The sequence below is a fragment of the Pecten maximus genome, chromosome 8 (assembly GCF_902652985.1).
Source record: "Pecten maximus chromosome 8, xPecMax1.1, whole genome shotgun sequence".
Taxonomy (NCBI): domain Eukaryota; kingdom Metazoa; phylum Mollusca; class Bivalvia; order Pectinida; family Pectinidae; genus Pecten; species Pecten maximus.
This window is the reverse complement of record NC_047022.1, coordinates 33,650,874-33,673,797: the sequence shown is the minus strand read 5'-3', so window position 1 is coordinate 33,673,797 and position 22,924 is coordinate 33,650,874. Positions and strand designations below refer to the sequence as shown.

Sequence of the window (22,924 nt, the reverse complement as noted above, 5' to 3'; positions counted from 1 at the left end):
TACCTTTTATTGGACATATATAAAATACTGTTTAATCGGCCTACTTACTTTTTATTGATAACCACACCATTTCCATGTGTATTAGCACCGGAAGTTGGGCTGCGCATGTGCGTATAAAATGTTACTGTAACTGAGTCGGCGTTTTATCCGATTTAATAGACAGCACTGACCGTTACAGTTGTACTCTGAACACATCGGCAGTAATTACGCTATTGTTTCAGCAGTTTAAAGATTTAATAGGCGCCGGTGACTGTGTCATTTCTACACCTGTAAAAACATCAGCCGGGTAGATCTACCGGTGTGTCAGAGATTATTTCCGCTTGAGCGAACGGGTAGATGAGTTGTTGACTATCGCGTGTACTGATATCGGCGACCGCCTTGGGAAATTACCTGATGTAAGTAAAGCAGTACTTTTTATCACAAAGACTTATTGTTATAAGATTCAACCGACAATTTCTTTTATGAATTTATGAAACACTTATAATAGCATGTAGGTTACTAAGATAAAGAGAGAATTCGGCCGGGACCGGCGAGTTACTTCGAGTTAAGCGGGGTATTCGAGTTATCCGAGTTCGAGTTAACGCAGTTCCACTGTATTCCCTGTGTATAGAAAGTTGAGTCAAGGATAAAATGTCTGGCAGCCATTGATTCGCAAGTATGTTATGAAGTAAGAAAATAAATATGTAGCCTATCCATAAGAAATGTTGATATAAATTTCGTAAGTCCGATTGAATTTTTATTCCAAAAGCTCAGGTTATAATAATTAACAGGTAAACATTTCAGATTTTTTAGTATTTTTACTGCGAAATTCACCCATTTTCAAAATGACCACCCTGGAGAAATTTGAGCTGAAGGACAGAACTTTTTCTTTGTGTGAGGTGTTATATGAGACCCTAAACTATTGTTATAAACCATAATTGTCGTATTGAATTCAAGAATTTGAATGAAATACTCCAAAACGTTAACATTAATGTCGATGGGAAAACAATTGTTTGGTTGGTCCCTATACACACTTATTAGTTTATTTCTGTAAGAAAGCAAATTTATAGTGCAATTATTCACTTCAGATATTGCACCTAGGAATGAACACCTGGTGTGTTAGCAGCTGTATTTACCAAATGGAAATCAACTGTAGAGGTGAAATGTTTACCTTAGCATAATTCGAACCTTTGTCCCAGTTTATCCTCGGATAGTAATCGGGTATAGATCTCTTTTTATACAGTCATATGGTTTTGTAGGTATGTTGAGTTGTTGAAGCCTCTAAAGTGTAAATATTTCTAATACATTGAATAAATCTTGTCTATGATTCTATAATTCAGTTAATAATTAGGAGCATATCATTAGAGGTGATGCTTGTGTAATGAATAATAGTTGGAACATTTACATTTCCAATTATTACAAAGCGCATATTCTGTACCAGTACCATATACTCTAATAAACGGAACTTGGAACTGGTTCCGAGTTCCGTTTATCTTAAACGGAACTAGGAACTGGGACCAAAACCAATAAAGCTAATACATAGTATTTCAGTTTTTCTTAAACGGAACTCGGAACAGGTTCCTAGTTCCGTTTATCTTAAACGGAACTAGGAACTGGGACCAAAACCAATAAAGCTAATACATAGTATTTCAGTTTTTCTTAAATGGAACTCGGAACTGGTTCCGAGTTCCGTTTATCTTAAACGGAACTCGGAGCTGGGACCAAAACCAATAAAGCTAATACATAGCATTCCAGTTTTTCTTAAACGGAACTCGGAACTGGTTCCGAGTTCCGTTTATCTTAAACGGAACTCGGAACTGGACCAAAACCAATCAAGCTAATACATAGTATTTCAGTTTTTCTTAAACGGAACTCGGAACTGGACCAAAACCAATAAAGCTAATACATAGTATTTCAGTTTTTCTTAAACAGAACTCGGAACTGGGACCTTAATCAATAAAGCTTATTCATAGTATTTAAGTTTTTCTTAAACGGAACTCGGAACTGGTTCCCAGTTCCGTTTTACTTAAACGGAACTCGGAACTCGGAACTCGGAACCAACTTCAGGCTCCCTTATAAAGATTAGTGAAATGTAAGAACCAATTAGTATCATTGATGGCAAAAGAGAATTATTATACAGTTTGTAAAATAGTCAACCTGGAATAATTTTCATTTCATGGGAACAAACACGTGTTTTTAGTGTTGCTATCATATGAATAACCCTGTATTACCTTTATAGGCTTGAAACATGCATTATGTTGTAAATTGCTTATTGTGAATTGATTCCCTCAATAAATCTGTAATACTCAATCAGCGTCTTATCTTCTCTTTATAGGTGACACTCGACCTTTGACTATTGGGTTACATTGAACTATTTGCTGTATATTTTGCAGTCATGCTTCTATAAGTTTCTATGAGGTATGATTTTATATAAAATTCAAAATCAAGTACGTGTGTTTTTTTCAATCTGTATGGTCTCACATTTTTCTTGCGAATTTGCGTTGGGATGAAAGCACAACCTTCTGTCCAGTACTAGGATTATATACGTTCTCCTGTGCATATTATTCCACATGAATAGACATATTACATTAATTTTCTTTATGATTTCGTCAGTAAATTTTAATGCTTCAGTTAATGGCAAAATACGATTTCTTTTCATATGTCCTAGATATAAGGCTGGTAAACTCCGTTTCCCTCGTGCCTTTCTTATTTTCTTCCTCACTCACCTTCCGTTGTAAGTGAGTCCGTCGCTTCGACCGATATCTTGCTCACTAGGTAAATGCTGTTATGTATTTATGCATTTGTTTACCATTTTCTGAGAACATTCTATCCATTTTTAGGAAATTGATCAGTACGGAATGTGGAAAGAAAGCAAAATATGTTATACACGTTTTTATTCAAAGATATCATAAACAAAACATGCATTTAATATTGCAAAGATAGGTAGCTTCTGAAGATCACATTTATAAGTTGAAGTATTTTACGATCATCATCGGTACAAACGGAGTCTTCACTCGTTCGACCCTTTGAGAACCACCTTCAGTTTGACTAAATGAATATTAATATTTTCATCAGCTATTCAAATTGGCTCTTAATATCGAAGTTCTTTTTAATTGGGAAATGTTAATTGTATACAAAGCAGACTGTGTCCATGTTACGGCATGGTATATTTTCTGCCATCTTTCCAAACAAACCAAAGAATACAAATAACGCCGTTTCTGATAGAGGAATTTTCCCGAAGGCATTTTAACGGGATTACTATATTTGGTTTATGAATAAATATGAAAATGAGGCTTTGTACAAGTTCCCTCACGGGATCGATCGGAGCTATGCGAAGACAGATCACGTGGATACCGACGCTGTTTTGCGATATAAACACAATGGCAATTTTCTGAAACGTGAACAACACGCATAAAGTTAGTTAGAGCAAGGTTAAATACCATGCTTCCTCTCACAAAACCAATTCGATCAATTTAGTGAAAATATATGAACACTGCCTCTTAAACTGTGCTTTGGTCCGTTTATTACATCGGATTATGTTAGTTGTTTGAAGATTGAGTTGATACTTCATGAACTGTATAACATTCCATTACATTGTGCACACAATTAAATGATTAGCATTGTACTTAATGATAAAAATAAATGATAACATAAAAAGATACAAAACAAAGTCTGAAAATAGATCTTATAAATGAAGACAAAAATGAAAGATTTGAACATTTCGGAGTCTGCAGACTACATGATCATAGAGAAAATAAATTGATTGTGAATATTTCTATGTTTACAGTATGTATGCTTTATTTACAGTGAGATCAGCTTTTTTTTTTTTTCTTTTTTTTGTTGTTGAAATGTTTCAATATCATGAGAAATGGCACCAGTTATAATTAAGGAGGAATTAAGCACCGCTGAAGGATACAACATAACATATTTAGATGCGTTTACAAACAGTAAGTTATCAAAGTACGTGTACATTTTAAATCACAGAACTTCTTTACAATAAACTACACAAAATTACAACTACATAGATGCAAAATTGGCAATTATATCACATTACATTGATAAGAAAAACAGAAAATAAAGAATAATATGATCAGCAAGCAAATACCATATAGGAATAAAACAAAAAATGCCGTTGACGTATCGAAGCTATATTCTTATATTATAACAAAGGTGTGCCAGATTGATATATAATACAGAGACCGGACGTGTCAGGTTCATATACAGAGACCGGATGTGTCAGGTTCACATACAGAGACCGGACGTGTCAGGTTCATATACAGAGACCGGGCGTGTCAGGTTCACATACAGAGGCCGGACGTGCCAGGCTCACTTACAGAGACCGGGCGTGTCAGGTTCACTTATAGACCGGATGTGTCAGGTTCAATTATAGACCGGACGTGTCAGGTTCACATACAGAGACCGGATGTGTCAGGTTCACTTATAGACCCGATGTGTCAGGTTCACTTATAGACCGGACGTGTCAGGTTCACATACAGAGACCGGACGTGTCAGATTCACTTACAGAGCGGATGCGTCAGGTTCACTTACAGAGCGGATGTGTACGGTTCACTGCAAACCTGTTGTATCAGGTTCACAGTTTATCACAAATCGGATCTTTTTGTAAATTTTCATATACCGACAGGATATTCATTGCTAAAAAAAGAACGAAATTGAGAGGAAAAAGAAAGACCTGGCGGGTCAGGAAATATACTCAACCCGGATATAAGTCGTATATGCCTTTTTGAGAACCAATTTTAATATGCATGAATAAGTAAATTGTATAGAAATAAATCTAATTAACAACAAAAAACGAAAACGAATAATAACAGTGCTCTAAAATTGACGCTTTTAAACTCCAAGTTACGTATGAAATATGTAGGCGGAAAAGGATTAAATTAAGAAGTTATTCACCTTAAATATTAAAAGATAAATAAAAACACCAACATTTTTTTTTCTAATGAACACTTCCTCATCTGTTCATCAACATAAAAACGATCTTGACACTATGACTAAAATCAATGAGACAATACAATTATTAAAACCATACTTAGCATGGCATTTCACCATCGTGGTAAGATGCTTCCTTAAAACCTGAAGATACTGATTTATATATGAATATTTATATACATGTATTGATATATATATATATTTAATTTATGAACCGCTGTAAAACTCCATATTACTTTTATTACTGCTGGCTGGTTTAAAATGTATGCAGATTTATTCAAAGTAAACCCCATACACATGAGCTGTCGCTATGGTTGTAGCGTTCCTGTATGTATAAGAGGCGAAGTTGTCGGTACTGGGGTTCCAGACACATCTGCTTGCGACCTCCACTCCTTGAGATTTGTTCTCCGTGATAAGCACATTACAAACGAACTTGTAACGTGGAAATCCCAGAGCTTTAACCCTCTTGTTTATAACGTTGGACAGATCTGTTGTCAAATTGTTCACAAACATTGCACGGTATTTAAAGTCACGAAGTCGAGCCTCTAAAATATCCTTGATCACCTTCTCGACTTTTGATGGTACAAACTTAGCGCCCTCTGCCGGCTCTAGTCTATAAGTGTTCTCGTACTGAACAGCCGGTTTCGATACAGAGTTTTGTGCTGCCTTTCTCTTTGCCAACCTTTGCCATGCTCTCGTTGCCGCCACCAGTTTGAAAAAGTTCATTCCACTTGGCTTTGGTGTGGTGACAGATTTCTGTGATTCACTCGTCGATGTGAGTCGAGGGCGTCTCTCATCCCCATCCTACAATTAGCAAAAGGTAGAAAACAATGGCTAATAACAGCTTATAAAAACTGTGTCACATAAATTGCTAAACATGTTCATCATGATTTGCTTTATCATGTTCATATTTGATATATTTTCAGCATTAACTAATTGTTTAAAGTGTTGCTCCCATAACTGGTGAAGGGAAGTGAATCTCATGCAAACGAAGGAAAGAGCGAAGTACATGACATCAGGGAATAGCCACACCATTGATAAGCCTAAAACATTTTAAAGCGTGGATTATATCAGTCTTATGATCTGGATGTTGCTTGACTATTAGTGTTTTCAAAGTTAGTCATATTTTGTGATTGGAGTTTTTTCGAAAATAGCGTGAATTATAATCTTAGTAGTTTAGTTGATACCAATATTTCTTGATCTTTAACTCTTTATGATATTTGCCTATGGTTTTTTTTATGAAACGAAAAGGTAGTCTGTAACACTGCATAACTACAAATTACAGTGATTTGATCCGTATAGGTAGGGGTGTAAACAAAAATGGCCGATCGTCACTTCCGGTATCAATCTAATGAGTTTTCCAAACATGTTAGCCTTTTGTGGTATAGACAACCAAGAACAAATAAAGTGACATTACGAATCCAAACTTATAACATTATACATTTTTTAAAATATTAAGTTGACATTTAGGCCAAGAAGATATGGATATAAAGAAATATTCTTGGAATCGTTTTTACCTACTGACATGATGACTATCATTTAGAATTTGCGAATAGGTATACTTCTCAGACTAACGTACATCCATTTTGCCGTGAAAACATCGAGTTTCTAGAAGCAATGTTTGAACCCCACCTATTCACTTCTAAATCATATATAGATGCTCCATTACGGCTTTTATTAAATCCATAGGGTAAATAATGTAGTTATTGGATTTCTTGTTTGAGAAAAACACGTTTTTAAATTAACATAACTTGGAGTTCTAGATAAAACGTACCTAAAGCTATTTAGTGTTATATGCGACAACCCGCAAACTTACATATTCTATCAGTAATGTTATTTTAGAGCGATTTTCGAGTTAATTGTGAATGTGCTCATTACATTTACCGTTACATGCTAAATGGCGGTATCAGACATTGAACAAAATCCACGGCTCATTAAGAATGCCTGGAAGATGACGGGACTACAATAGGTTGTGAGTTAACATACATTGTAATTAACGTACAATGTACGTGTGTATATAGTGATACCGATGAACAGTTCTCGGGACAGTCAATTGCGCATGATTTATACTCCAGGCGATTATTTGCTCTGAATGTTTGAATTAAATAGATAATTGGTTTGATTTCAACTTTGTTATGGTAAATATCTTTTCTAGAATCAAGCGATGTGAAGTGCTATACATGTATACATGTAACCTTACATAACTTACAACAGCGTGGGTAATAAAGTACGACGTATTCCGGGTGACCATTCGGAATACGTATATCAGAGTACCTATTGTACTTAAATTAACTACATGTAAAACGTCGTCTAGAAGTTAATTTAGTCCAAGTTCAACCACAATATCAGTGTTCAGTGGGTTTTTTAGTATGAAATTTTGGTGTTTTGTGATATAAAAACACACTCTGATATAAGTATATAATCTATCATTCTATCATTACTTTAACGGCGATGTTTGCTCACCAACTAAAGATTACGGTAGATTCAAAATGGACGCCACTTATTATTCTTGTCATTCTTATACAAATATTCGCGAGGGATTTGAATTCGCGTTTGACTCTCCTCGCGAATTAACGCGAAAATAAATCCCACGCGAAATATAAGTGATTTACAGTATTGACTGTTTTGCACGTATTTCGACGCACCAACTAAACAATGTCCTTATCTATTTAGATTCAGCTTTGCGTTTCCTAAAAAAAATCGCAGTAGGAATAACAGCTGGTGAGGACATCGTGTGTACTATACTATTTGTATGACATACATAGGTACAACAAGAGGTGAACTCATACCGGCTATGTGACATTTATCATTGTTTAATGTTAGGCTATTCGGCCCTTATACAAAATCCGTATACATTTTTATATGGACTACAGATATAGATGACATTCCTTTAATTGATGTTTACATAGGAATCAATATATCATTACCTTCACAACGTTAAGCGTCGTACATCTTTATTACACGGACACAATACGTTTGTTGTATCGTTATTTCTACACATAGTGGGACTTCAACAGCTTATATCCCATAAACAATGAGAGATGAGCGTGAGACTTCAATGGTTGTGATACTCAATTTTTAAAAAAAGACAATAGGATATGCATGGTTTGTTAACGCTTTGTCATCTGTTTAAGTCGATCGACAGGGATACACAAATATTCCAAATATTTTAATACCATATTAGTGTTACTCATTTTATTAATTCCATAGCAGTGTCAAAATGATTACATATATAATCATCTACTGTATTATAATTACAGTTGTATCAAATTTACAATAAGAATGATCATAACTGTTATAATTAATCTTACAGTGATAATCACAAATACGTACGGAATACATGTAGGGGATCACGTAAACACTTTGCTTGTTTAAGTGATTTTATTATTTTATCATTCTTTGTTTCAGTTAAGAAAACTACAAAGATGTGGAGTAAAGTAAATTTATCTGAATTTATTATTCGTTGTTGCCGAAGTTTCCATGTTCCCGACTTCATTATATTCAGATTTGACCGTGTGTACACGTTTATTTTCAGGCACAAAGACTTGTAATGTATAAGACTCTCTGGGAATATTGTAAAACGCCGCTGTGGCTTCAACTTGCATCTCAATTCATCTCAACTGCGGAGTGAAAGGTCGGGGCACAGTGGTAATACGCCTGCCTTTTTCCTAGGCCGAGATTCGATTTCCCCATCGGGTGGGAAAAGGTTTGGATTGGCACGACCACGTGGGGTTTTTTCCGGGAGTTCCGGTTTCCTCTCACAGTACGACCTCTCGCGCGCTTCGAGCCGGGCTAACAAGAGTGACTCATATCTTTTGATGTAACTTGTTTCGTAATTGTTGTAAAACTGATATAAAGTTTATATTTAAAAAGACTACATTTATATTAATATAGCTTCTTCCCGCCCCTTATGACGGAATGGAATTATCCTACCTGTACGTTTTCTACTTTGACATATATTAGATCATTAAAAAAGAGTATCTTAAATACACATATAGTTGGTAGGAAGTATTATGGTGATCGTAGAATTAATATTATACTATGCCAGCATAGGAATTTTGCTAGTAATCTCAATAAGGATCTTTTTAACTCTCATCTTGGTGACAGTTCAGTCTGCCTGTGTGGTTTTCCAAATGAAGATCGTTATCATTATTACACTGTCCCCTTTATACTAACCCAAGACGACTTCTATTCAACTCTAATTCTGAACTAGATAGCACTATTCCGCTAACTATCCTAACTTTCTTGCACGGATCTGAAACGCACAATCTTATCACAAACAAAAATATTTTAGAGAAGGGTTCAATGTTACGTCAGAGATACAAATCGCTTTACATGAACAGTTTATAAACTGTAATTTATACATAATGATATGAGTATAAGACTTACTTCTATGTCATGATGATTTATTTGATAAGATACAGTCTGCTTTTTATAACAATTTTATATTTCATTTCATATAATCATGATAATTTTATATAGTATAGTTTGATGTGTATGTACTGTTATTATCAGTGTAGGGAGAGGGCTTGTATAGACTATGCCTGTTGCCTAATTCCCATTGTAGCAAAGATCTGCACAATAAAATATTCTGAAATGAAAAAAAAAGACTACAAACTTGCGTCATGCACATATTCCCTCTTTAAAGAGGACCTTAACAAAAGTTAGCTATAGAAAGAAATCTTGAACATTCCAAGTCCAGTATAGTGATGCTTTGCTTTCGTAGATTAAACGTCAGAAATCTGCTTACGTCTTATCAACAACTTAGTTTCTTGCAGAAAACTTCATAGTATGAGACGACAAACATGCGTCCAAATCACATTAATATGTAGTTACAGTATACCGAATGCAAATAATCTATAAATTACAAAACTTAACTACCACGTCTAGGACCTAAAACTGATAATTTAGACCATGTAACAGTGTCAAATTATTAGCACGTGAACTTCTTGATTGTTACTAATTTTCAGAATCTAAACGTTATTGCGTTATTGTACATGATTTACCTGAATAGATCTTTGATATACAGCCTGGTGAGTATGGCCATACGTACCATGTAATATCGTGTTAATTAGACAATCACCATACGTACCATGTAATATCGTGTTAATTAGACAATCTTTGATATACAGCCTGATGAGTATGGCCATACGGACCATGTAATATCGTGTTAATTAGACAATCACCATACGTACCATGTAATATCGTGTTAATTAGACAATCACCATACATACCATGTAATATCGTGTTAATTAGACAATCTTTGATATACAGCCTGATGATTATGGCCATACGTACCATGTAATATCGTGTGTTAATTAGACAATCTTTGATATACAGCCTGATGAGTATGGCCATACGTACCATGTAATATCGTGTTAATTAGACAATCACCATACGTACCATGTAATATCGTGTTAATTAGACAATCTTTGATATACAGCCTGATGAGTATGGCCATACGTACCATGTAATATCGTGTTAATTAGACAATCACCATACGTACCATGTAATCGTGTGTTAATTAGACAATCTTTGATATACAGCCTGATGAGTATGGCCATACGTACCATGTAATATCGTGTTAATTAGACAATCACCATACGTACCATGTAATATCGTGTTAATTAGACAATCACCATACGTACCATGTAATATCGTGTTAATTAGACAATCACCATACGTACCATGTAATATCGTGTTAATTAGACAATCTTTGATATACAGCCTGATGAGTATGGCCATACGTACCATGTAATATCGTGTTAATTAGACAATCACCATACGTACCATGTAATATCGTGTTAATTAGACAATCTCTGATATACAGCCTGGTGAGTATGGCCATACGTACCATGTAATATCGTGTTAATTAGACAATCACCATACGTACCATGTAATATCGTGTGTTAATTAGACAATCTTTGATATACAGCCTGATGAGTATGGCCATACGTACCATGTGATATCGTGTTAATTAGACAATCACCATACGTACCATGTAATATCGTGTTAATTAGACAATCACCATACGTACCATGTAATATCGTGTTAATTAGACAATCACCATACGTACCATGTAATATCGTGTTAATTAGACAATCTCTGATATACAGCCTGATGAGTATGGCCATACGTACCATGTAATATCGTGTTAATTAGACAATCACCATACGTACCATGTAATATCGTGTTAATTAGACAATCTTTGATATACAGCCTGATTATTATGGCCATACGTACCATGTAATATCGTGTTAATTAGACAATCACCATACGTACCATGTAATATCGTGTGTTAATTAGACAATCTTTGATATACAGCCTGATGAGTATGGCCATACGTACCATGTGATATCGTGTTAATTAGACAATCACCATACGTACCATGTAATATCGTGTTAATTAGACAATCACCATACGTACCATGTAATATCGTGTTAATTAGACAATCACCATACGTACCATGTAATATCGTGTTAATTAGACAATCTTTGATATACAGCCTGATGAGTATGGCCATACGTACCATGTAATATCGTGTTAATTAGACAATCACCATACGTACCATGTAATATCGTGTTAATTAGACAATCTCTGATATACAGCCTGGTGAGTATGGCCATACGTACCATGTAATATCGTGTTAATTAGACAATCACCATACGTACCATGTAATATCGTGTGTTAATTAGACAATCTTTGATATACAGCCTGATGAGTATGGCCATACGTACCATGTGATATCGTGTTAATTAGACAATCACCATACGTACCATGTAATATCGTGTTAATTAGACAATCACCATACGTACCATGTAATATCGTGTTAATTAGACAATCACCATACGTACCATGTAATATCGTGTTAATTAGACAATCTTTGATATACAGCCTGATGAGTATGGCCATACGTACCATGTAATATCGTGTTAATTAGACAATCACCATACGTACCATGTAATATCGTGTTAATTAGACAATCTCTGATATACAGCCTGGTGAGTATGGCCATACGTACCATGTAATATCGTGTTAATTAGACAATCACCATACGTACCATGTAATATCGTGTGTTAATTAGACAATCTTTGATATACAGCCTGATGAGTATGGCCATACGTACCATGTGATATCGTGTTAATTAGACAATCACCATACGTACCATGTAATATCGTGTTAATTAGACAATCACCACACGTACCATGTAATATCGTGTTAATTAGACAATCACCATACGTACCATGTAATATCGTGTTAATTAGACAATCTTTGATATACAGCCTGATGAGTATGGCCATACGTACCATGTAATATCGTGTGTTCTCTCATATCGCGCCATGTTGGATAGAGTTTGCCCATGTAAGATAGGTATGTAAGATAAATCTATCTTACATAGCATTTCACGTGCGCGGAGTAATCTACGTTCAAGGGGGACAACTCTTACAACGTCGTGTGCTTGTATTTACATTTGACAGTCCTTAGGTTTATTATATCGTCGGTGTCGGTTGAAACGTTGGATTTAACTATAAAAATACACACATTCTGAGATAAATATATATATATCATATCAGCTATAAACTAATAGGGCTACACGGTTAAACGATTAGACATTTCATCTGAGCGAAAATATAACTTCGTTACTAGGCCTATAACATAGTAGACTAGGCCTACAGGCCTGTTGTAACAGTTACCGTACAGTACAGACTTGCCTACCCTAAAGGTTTGTCATTTGCCATTAAAAACATGCAAACACACACAATCACCTGGCAATGATAGGAAGTTGAATAAAAGCCATAAATAAACAAAAGTTTATATAAAAGAAAATGTCAAACATCATAACCGATGAAATGGTTCCGTTTTCGTCAGCACAGGGGCCTGGATTGTTCACTCTACTGTCAGTAGGCCTACTGAACTCAGTAATATAACCCGTGTATTTGGAACATTCGGTACAAATGACACCCCTCGATATTCATATAAAGAAATATTTATTCTATTTTTAACACAGAGTCTAGGACCTACTGTATATTTGTGTAGAGTAACCAGGAAAACTAACTGTTATCCTAGCCTTTCATCGTTATCGATGGACCTACCTTCCTCATTCTATCAAGAAAACTGGTTAAACACATATAATCCTATGTCACAGAAAGGATCGAATACTCGTATCGAGTCGCTGTTCGCTGGTTCACACATGAAGTTGCCAAAATCACCGTGAATTTAAAATTACCACCCGAGAAACATCGCCGCGTCATGGCGATCGAGATCAACATCACTCTCAATAGCCTTGAACTATGAATGGAATTCCAGTGACAGTCGTGACGTCATGCAGTTACGTAGTATTTTATAAAAAATGTGACTTGGCAATAAAAAGTACAGTGTGTTCCGTGAAATGATCAAATATGTCGAGGTTCAAATCAAATCATATGTAAAATTGGATAACTCTTTTCAGCGTTGGATTTTTTAAAGTATTGTTGATAGAACTTCTTTTTCTCGGATGTTGACAATTTGGTCACGGCCACGTCAAAAGTCGGTCAAGTTACGGCAATTTTTATCGGCGAATTGTTCATTCAATCATCACTTAACCACAAAAGGAATGAAATTTGTGGTCAAACATAGTTTGTAAAAATCAGGTATGATCTTTCAGAATATCATAAGTATTTTGAGTAAAAACGTCAAATAAAAAAATTACAAAATTGAAGAAAATGGATGGCTGAGGTACACTTTCGCCAGAAATTTGGTAGTGATATGAGAGAAAAAGACTCTTTCATTATGTGTGTATGTAGGATAGGGATATTCTACCCTCGGGATCACAAAATGTGGTAAAACCCTCGGCAAGCCTCGGGTTTCACCACATTTTGTGACCCCTCGGGTGGAATATCCCTATCCTACATATACACATATGAAAGAGTCTTATATTAATTAGACAATCTCTGATATACAGCCTGATGAGTATGGCCATACGTACCATGTAATATCGTGTTAATTAGACAATCACCATACGTACCATGTAATATCGTGTTAATTAGACAATCTTTGATATACAGCCTGATGAGTGTGGCCATACGTACCATGTAATCGTGTGTTAATTAGACAATCTTTGATATACAGCCTGGTGATTATGGCCATACGTACCATGTAATATCGTGTTAATTAGACAATCTCTGATATACAGCCTGATGAGTATGGCCATACGTACCATGTAATATCGTGTTAATTAGACAATCACCATACGTACCATGTAATATCGTGTTAATTAGACAATCTTTGATATACAGCCTGATTATTATGGCCATACGTACCATGTAATATCGTGTTAATTAGACAATCACCATACGTAGCATGTAATATCGTGTTAATTAGACAATCACCATACGTACCATGTAATATCGTGTTAATTAGACAATCACCATACGTACCATGTAATATCGTGTTAATTAGACAATCACCATACGTACCATGTAATATCGTGTTAATTAGACAATCACCATACGTACCATGTAATATCGTGTGGTAATGAGAATGAGACAATTGTGTGTTATTTATGATTAAATACATCTTTAACGCAACAGATATATTTGTTCGTGAGTGACACGGACCTCTCAGTTATTTCGGCTGAAGTGCATTGAGAGAGGAACTTAAATTTGGAGTCTGCGGAACGGGAATATTTCGACAAAGCTGAAAACACATGCATATACATATTCAAATTCAAAATAGCCCCACAGGATCATAAACCTGCCGTTATTAAAACTAGAATATTTCGGCAAGATTTAAAATAAACAATATAATAAATTCTGAATACTAGCCTCCACAGAGGCTTAACCTTGTAGATATCACAACCAAGACATCACGACATGACTGAAACATCGACCAACCAGAAAACCCAAACTACACATCTGAGTCATTATTGTACATGCAAATCAATGCAATCATGTATACTCATTAGGCTATCGATATGAATTTATATTTAGACGGACTGAGTTAACATGTATTTGCATTGTTCAATTAAAATAGAAGTTGTAAATAGATTAAGGTTTACATGAAATGCCGTTCAGCTTTAAGAACAGAAGTAGATATTCAAACAAAGGTAAACTCGTTTATCTCAGAAATGTACCTGTAGGTATTTTTTTTTTACTTATGCAAGTAGTCACAATGCATATATACCCATATATACCAACCATGTTCTGATAATCGTCGACAGTTCCATCATGGCCAGTTAAATCATCCCTCGTATCTAAAACTCTTCGATGGAAATCAAGAACTGATGCCATTATTTACTATTCAATAGTTAGCGTACATCACACCATTATTTACTATGCAATAGTTAGCTAACATCACACAATGTTGTACATAAAACTCAAACGCGACGTTAACACACGTCACCATGCATATACAGACTAGAATTACCCGGATGTTTCATGTTCCTCTCCGTGTCTCTACATAAGTAGGTAGCCATAATTCAAATAAATTAACGATCACGTAACACGATGATACGGTATTTAAATGTATCGCTATATAAGCGTGTAGTTCTTGTCATATACTATAACAATAGATTGCCCATGTTGGAGACATGGTATATTATCATAAGTGGATCCATTGTGTTGCTACTTGTGGCAACTAGCACATTCTTGTATAGGGTGTGTATATCCGACACGTTAGCGAGACTAATAGAGCCAATTAAATTATAGTTTATTGAATTTGAAACCGAAACGAGGTTTTTTTTTTAATGTCTGGCCCAAACCCTTTGCCCTTTGTTACAATGTCGATAGCCCAGTCTTCTATTAAGTAGTGGTTGAATGATTTAATATTTTTTGTTGTTGCAAATGTTCTTACTTATACTATAGCAATGAGCAAGGATTACATGATAATTAATTACTAATGTCTATCAGTTTCTAAATTTGGACCTATGATAATGTTCATTATGTTTCGTTTATTAGGACAGACACCAAAGTCACCAAAGTGATAATAAAATTTACAAAATATAACATAAGAGAAAATAAAATACTTGTCAACTGACGGCATTGTTTTGTTCTGTTAGAAGTGTTACTTTCCGACATTATGTTAGACCTAATAAAGAGCATGCCTATCTGTTGTCCTTCTCGCCATTAAATGGTGGGTAAGATGTAAACCTTAAAGATACGACTTTTAAAAGTGACGGCTGCCTGTAAAGTCATTTCCATGTATATATATAGCCAAATAAATAATCTTGTCATTTGTTTATCTATTTATTGAGATGAGGTGGTCTAACAGTCCAATTTTCGGTAGTAAACTCTTGGTAATCAAGACAAGACGGATTCATCAAACAAAGGATTAACATATTTTATTGGCACCTTTTCTATTATAAATCCATTGCTAACTATGCAAGAGATTATCAAAAAGACTTGGATTTATTTTAACATTTATTTCTTTAATCCGTTAAGCATACCTTGCCGTAATCTCCTGCCGATTGCCTTAGTAAGTAATAGTATTTACACTGTTTTCTTAATCAAGATGAATGTGGCGTACGTGTTTTTGTCGTCACTTTACAGGTGATTAAATGTTAAGCGTGATACCAAAAGTTTTCTGTATATTTTGCACTGTTTTTGTGTAACTAAGTTCGTAAACATTTGCAAGTGTCTGTAATATATCTAGCAATACGTCACCAATATATAGGTAAATATGGTATGATTTCTAATGGCTAATTTAACACAATTTAAGTTGCGGCGAAGGTATTTAAATATCTTTAGCTCTACGCTAATTTAATTTATGACATGTGGAACAGTTTATAAAAACACCCCTAAAATTGCAAATTAAATTGCATGTTAACTGGTCTGTAAGCTAGTAATTATAGCGTCCAAAATATCTTTTGATTATTCTACACCATTAGTGTTATTAACGAAACTTTTGAACAGTTGTTACAAGCATACGTTATGAACATCAAAACTGACGACTGGCGACTTATTGTCGATTCATATAATATATATCTTTTTTAAGCTAATGAAAAAAAATTACACCATTGAACGTCAATTTTGAATGCTCCAGTTTTGTATTGGAAGCCCTCCAATTAACTCCTCAACTCAAGGTGTCAATGATATGAAGAAAGATAAGAGTAATCAAACAGTTAATACGGCCTCAGTTTGTGTTATCAAAGGTCTTTGCTGAGTTATAATTTCTAAAGAATATATCTTATTGTACGTATGTCTTGTTCTACATTATTATATATTTAATAGTATAAACGCATGTTACGGATATTTCCCTACCGCGAGATTCTACTACAAGCAAACTACTCCCAGGGCTTATAGTTTTTAATGTGTTACATGAATAATATGTGTATATATTGAAATGCTTGAAAAAGCAAGACGGACCGTTGGATGGCAAAGTGGTTACACACTCACAATTTACCTTTACGACAGCGGTGCAATTCCGAGATCGGGTATAAAACAGCTAGTATCATTTACCCGAACATTTTCCCGGATACTCCAGTTGCCTCCCACATTTATAACCTCGCACAGATTTATCTAGTCAAATAAGAGGAGCCAGTTTCAGTTGTTGTCAATTATTTTGGAATATATGATATCAAATATATATTTATCACTAAGTTCTAAGAGATATCGGTTCTAAATGAGATTTTGTTCCTATAGAGACATTGCTATTCCATTTCTCTCCATCATTTCAATGTATGTGTAGAAGTCTCGCTGGTATATTTTGATATATGCGAAGAAACTCAACGTCCGTCTGAATTAGGTATACACATGTGATATTTTTAATTTGCGATTGGAGGTGATCTGCATTCTCACTACCCAACAAAACATAAATCACATAATTTCCACGGGTACAGTGATATGAAGAATAATGTTAGCGTCGTCGTAACTATTGAGTTGGTAAACCACCATCTAGCATCTATAGTATAACTCGATTAAAACTGTAAGTGGAACAATCATAGAGAGAATATCAGTAAAGCTGTGGCAAAACAAGTATGTGTCATTCGTGAATCAAAATATATCCTTACTAGAAGAACATTAACTTGAATATACAGACCTTAATTCTTCCGGTTTTAGAATACCGCTGCTGACCACATTGTCACTTGTCTACCTTCCTATACCAGCAGACAATCACTTTATACTGAAACGGATTGGGAACTTTTAGCCCAGAGACGATCCCGTCGAAACTCCAACTGTTCTTAAAGATACGCAATCATTTTACTCCTAATTATCTCAACACTTACTCCCTCCTGTTGTTGCTAATAACTCTCAATACGATCTCCGTAATGCAGAAAACTAACTTACCGAACAACAGATTTGAATCATTTAACCAATTTTTCTTTCCCTCTACAATAAGACAGTGGAATTTATGTCCACTAGATATCCGGCACAGTGTATCATTTTCTGCTTTCAAAAATGCCATTCTTAACATAAATTTACCCATGTTATCAAATTTCTATTTTTACGGAAAACCAAAAAAGAATAGTATACATAAACGAGTACATAGAGGAATCACTTAATTATTTGAACTAATCTTGTATCTGATCAATGCTATCATTTCGGCTTTCCCATCCAAGACACCTTAACTGCAAAAATAATAGATAAGAGATTTTAGACTCTAAAGACTCAATAAGTTTCAACGGTTCTTATTTTCTTATTTTTCTTTTTTATATTAAAATTATCAAAAGTATTAATAAGTTATTTTCAATATCATTCTCAATTTTCCTCATTCTTTATCCGACAATTTTCTCACTGTTTTTGCAAACGAGGCGGTTGGTACTAATGTACCTCTCTCCTTGCACGATCGGATATGTTTCCTATTGATTTTGATTAAGGTGACGTAAAAGAACTTTAGACCTAATGTATTAGCTTTAGCTTCATCGAAGGAGGCGACCAAAAGCGCCCTCTACAGAAGATGTTCCTCCTTGTCTGCTACGTAAGGAACATTGAGCCTATCGCCCCATTGTAACACTCGGTATTTTTTTATATGTTTGTGTTTTGTTTCTGTTGTCACACTAGAACTCCTAGTGTGCCATTTTATACCCGCCTTCATAATTACGACCAGCTGCGAGGATGTCGAATCCCGAGTTAACAAAATGGATACAGCCATCGCAATATATATATATAGACGTAAATCATGCAGTGTCGATGATGTCCTCCTTCATCTTGACGACAATGGCAGTTGTGAGGATGTTGAACTCTCGCAATATATATATAAAATATAGACAGTTAAAGGAAAGAAATTGTGATCGCTATCCTACCTGTCAACGTGAATGAGAACCATGTTGAAACTAGTAATCATAGTAATAATTAATACGGCCAGTCTTTTATTTTCTCGCACGTAGCCCGGAGAATTGGTGACGGGGAAGGGAAACATGTATGTAATGGTCATATATATACATTGTGATGTTTTGTTTACCAATGGCCGTCATGGCTGGGGAGTACTATTTCTAAGCATTTTGCTAAAATATTTCGAGATTACCCTTACCGACAGATTACTCACTGGAAATTTCTACAAAAGTAGCAATTGATGTATTTTGGTGATCATTATTGGAGTCCAATAGTTATTACATTGTTAATTGATGAGTTTGTTGCTGTAAACATGTACACCAGTCATCTATATTGGTTAAAGATATCAAAACGTGTGATATTGTGATATTTACATGCGCCTAGCCTTCGTATGCACACAAAGCAATAAAAGTTAAAGAAAAAAGAACACACAGTCCGCATTTATAGATAGCTCGGTTCGCCAGAAGCCCGCTTCGCTAGATAACTCGCTAAAGGCATCGTATCGACCGCGGAGTATACACTGAGAATTACAGGAAATACATTTTCCGGATTTACTAAATTAAAAAAAAAAAACCATATATATATTCCATGGTTATTAAATATCCTCGTAAATATTAAACCATTACTGTGATATATTAGTTGTACCTCTTTCTTGTCCTTGATTGAAGACGCGTGTGTTGCTGGACCCTTGGGGGCCTTAAACTTTGGCTGGACTCTGTCATGGTCCATTAACGCCTGCATGGTCAGTTGTTTCTCCGCCGACATTCCGATATAGTTTCATCCAATGGAACCTGGAACAAAACGAAACAAAGCCATACAGTCATGAAACTATTTTGTCAAATTATTTCCCTATTTTCAGGACATTAATACGAACAACAGACCACATAAATAGTAAGAATATTCATATTTGCTGTATTTTGATCGACCCCAGTCCAGTTCCGCTACATTCCTCACTCCTTCAACAAAGTCTTCGACCCGAAGACACACACGAGACCCTATATCACCTCCGTAGGTATTTTAGTTGGGCGCCATATGTAACAGGAGAGGAAAATGCACGGTCAGACCGGGGTTCGAACCCGCAACCTTCAAACACTAGCCTGATGCTCTACCAATTGAGCTACCTGGTCGCCGACGATCGACCAAGTCCAGTTCCGCTACACTAGTGAATCAGTCCGGTATTATCAGCCTTCATTGCTCTGAAACGAGCTGACATTTTAAATTCTGTACTGACATACAAACATTCATCAGTAGGGTACAGCGTTTAACACTACAACATGTCCCAAACTACTCTAAGTTGGCATATATCAATTTTAAGGGTTTATGATGCAAGACATCCGTCGTGTCCAGGAAAGTGAATAGAAATGTAGAGATGACATCACGTTAAGTCATTTTTTAATGTATTTGATATATCCAAGATTGGCTCGAGGAACCATGTTTGCCTGATTATACTGAAATAGTTATGTCCTGGTACTATTTCAACATACAAGAAATTGTTATCTTGGCGCCCAAGGGACCTAGTCCTAGCTTTGACAATGCCTGGCATAAACAGTTCCGTCGTCTTGAGATACGACAACAGAGGCAAAATGTTTGAGAATCCAGGGCAAAGGGAGAGCTAGGTATCATTTTGGTTATTAGACGAGACGATGTGAAAATGTCAAGAAATACATGTGCACATTCTGTTTATTTTGAATCAGTGGCTTTACACCGAAAAAAGTAAGCCCTTGCACGCCAAAGCAACATTAATCCTCAAAGACTATTCATTCATTATACAGCAAATAAACAAAAAAACTTTATACGCATACACTGCATATTATACAATTAATTATCTTTGTCGGGCAAATACAAGAGATTATTAACCTGAGAAAGTTGATATTTCCGTCGGACTCCTTTATTTGAGAAAACTGATATTCCGGAGGCCGAGGAAAATATCAACTTAATCAGGTTAAAAATTCATAGTATTAACCTAAAAATGTCAATAATTGATTTGTTATATGAAACGATACCTTATGCTATCATTTTTCAGTAAAATTCCTTAATTCACTTAAGAAATCTCACTTCTCAGCTTCACTGAAAGGGCTAAGGCATTTTCAATACACCTATTATTTCAAATGTAACGCCATTAAGTTTTTCTTCCAAATGATCACCAAATATCTTCATCAATGTCAATGGCTGATTTTGATGTTTTTGTATTTATGTTTTATACATTATTTCGTAAAAAAAAAAAAAAAAAAAAAAATACCGACGATTCGGTACATTTTTGTCCGGGTTATGATTTGCGATGTGACCCATCGCGTGTATCTAAAGTATGTATGTACAATGTACATATTCATATATTTCATCAAAGGCTCTCTTGATTTAGCCTTCCTTGACTATAACTGACAATGAGCTAAAAACTATTAAAAATCAAACAAAAATCTTACTGTTTATCACTGTAACTTCCCATTCTAAATCCAAATCATTCAGGATGATCAGAGTAAATCTTCCTACCTAACCTACATTATTTTATTAGAACTTGAACTTGAACTTGAGCTGCTCGAGAAAAAACATACTTGTCAATCATTTTTTTTGAGGATTGGCTATATGTATATTTCTATCTATATGATGTTAATTACACCTGAAGTGGCCTGCTATATAAAATCAACAGCAGCTTGGTTTTTTTATCATGCCATATGACATCCACCATTCCTCCATCCTGTACGTTTCCATTCATAATTTCCTTTCAACTTATATTGAAGGTTTCCGATTCCTTTCGGGCTAAAATACTTCGCTTAATCAGTATTGCTCTTGGTGTAGTTCCGTTTGCTGTTTTTGCGATACTGTAAAAGTGGAAATATTCGCGGTGTGGAAATTTTCGCTTATTTCGCTATCAGTAAATCTCCGCAAATTTCCACACGCGAATATATTAACACATAAAAATACTACATCTTGTATATATAAAAGATACAAGTTAGCGCAAACATATCTTGACGACGCGAAAATATCCACAACGCGAACACTTTGGAAGCTGGCTAAGCGAAAATTTCCACACGCGAAATTATCCACTTTTACAGTAAGTGAAAGGATGTGTCAACTAATCAAAACATTGAGTTAACAACATAAGAACTTGCATCCAGAGGAAAGATGGAAACGTTTTCTGACGTATGTATACAATGATGGAGCCAATGCCATTAATCTATTAATTACAATCATTCCTAACACTTTTTTTTATGATCGGTAGATCCGAAAACTGTTAATTCCACGTTTTGTTTTGTCTTACAGGCTACATTGTGTATCTTTTATTGGAATATACCCAGCTTAACACTGCCATTAATGGAATAGTGAATGTTTAATTCTAATAATCTTAACGTAGTAACCCAAGTGGTCCTTATAATACAAACATTTCTACACCAGGAGACAGATAATGGAGTTTATGCAAGTTTCATGCTACAGTACCTAACCATGTTTCGGCATTGCAATCTTTCAGATCACCTAATGCGCTTTACTTTGGAATATATTTGGCAAAATTAGAACATATCTAGGTGGATGTTGACCGCATGAAAGCTGCCTATTTGCAGTCAGTATGATTGTTGGGTCCGATTTATCAAACTTATAACCATGTAGGTATTTTGGAGGCAACGTTCATATCTATTATATTTGGAAGGATCAATACTGTCACCGTCACTTTCGCAGTCAACACTAGACCTGATGAAACGCAGGAGAAACACAGCAATGAGTCAATCCATAGGGGACGTGTAGGGCACAGGTGTCCCAAA

General features: G+C 35.2%; 1 protein-coding gene across 1 annotated transcript in view; it reads right to left on the bottom strand.

Annotated features, from left to right (window-relative positions):
• Window positions 1–2,856: 2,856 nt before the first annotated feature.
• LOC117333273 (tctex1 domain-containing protein 1-B-like) overlaps window positions 2,857–22,924 on the bottom strand; it is a 40,579-nt gene continuing 20,511 nt past the window's right edge. Inside the window, exons 2-3 of the mRNA XM_033892493.1 lie at window positions 19,818–19,963; window positions 2,857–5,730 (exon numbers count right to left, since the gene is read on the bottom strand). Of these exons, the coding sequence (XP_033748384.1) occupies window positions 5,200–5,730; window positions 19,818–19,937 (651 nt within the window). The 5' untranslated portion in view covers window positions 19,938–19,963 and the 3' untranslated portion in view covers window positions 2,857–5,199. The remainder of the gene's footprint in view (window positions 5,731–19,817; window positions 19,964–22,924) is intronic.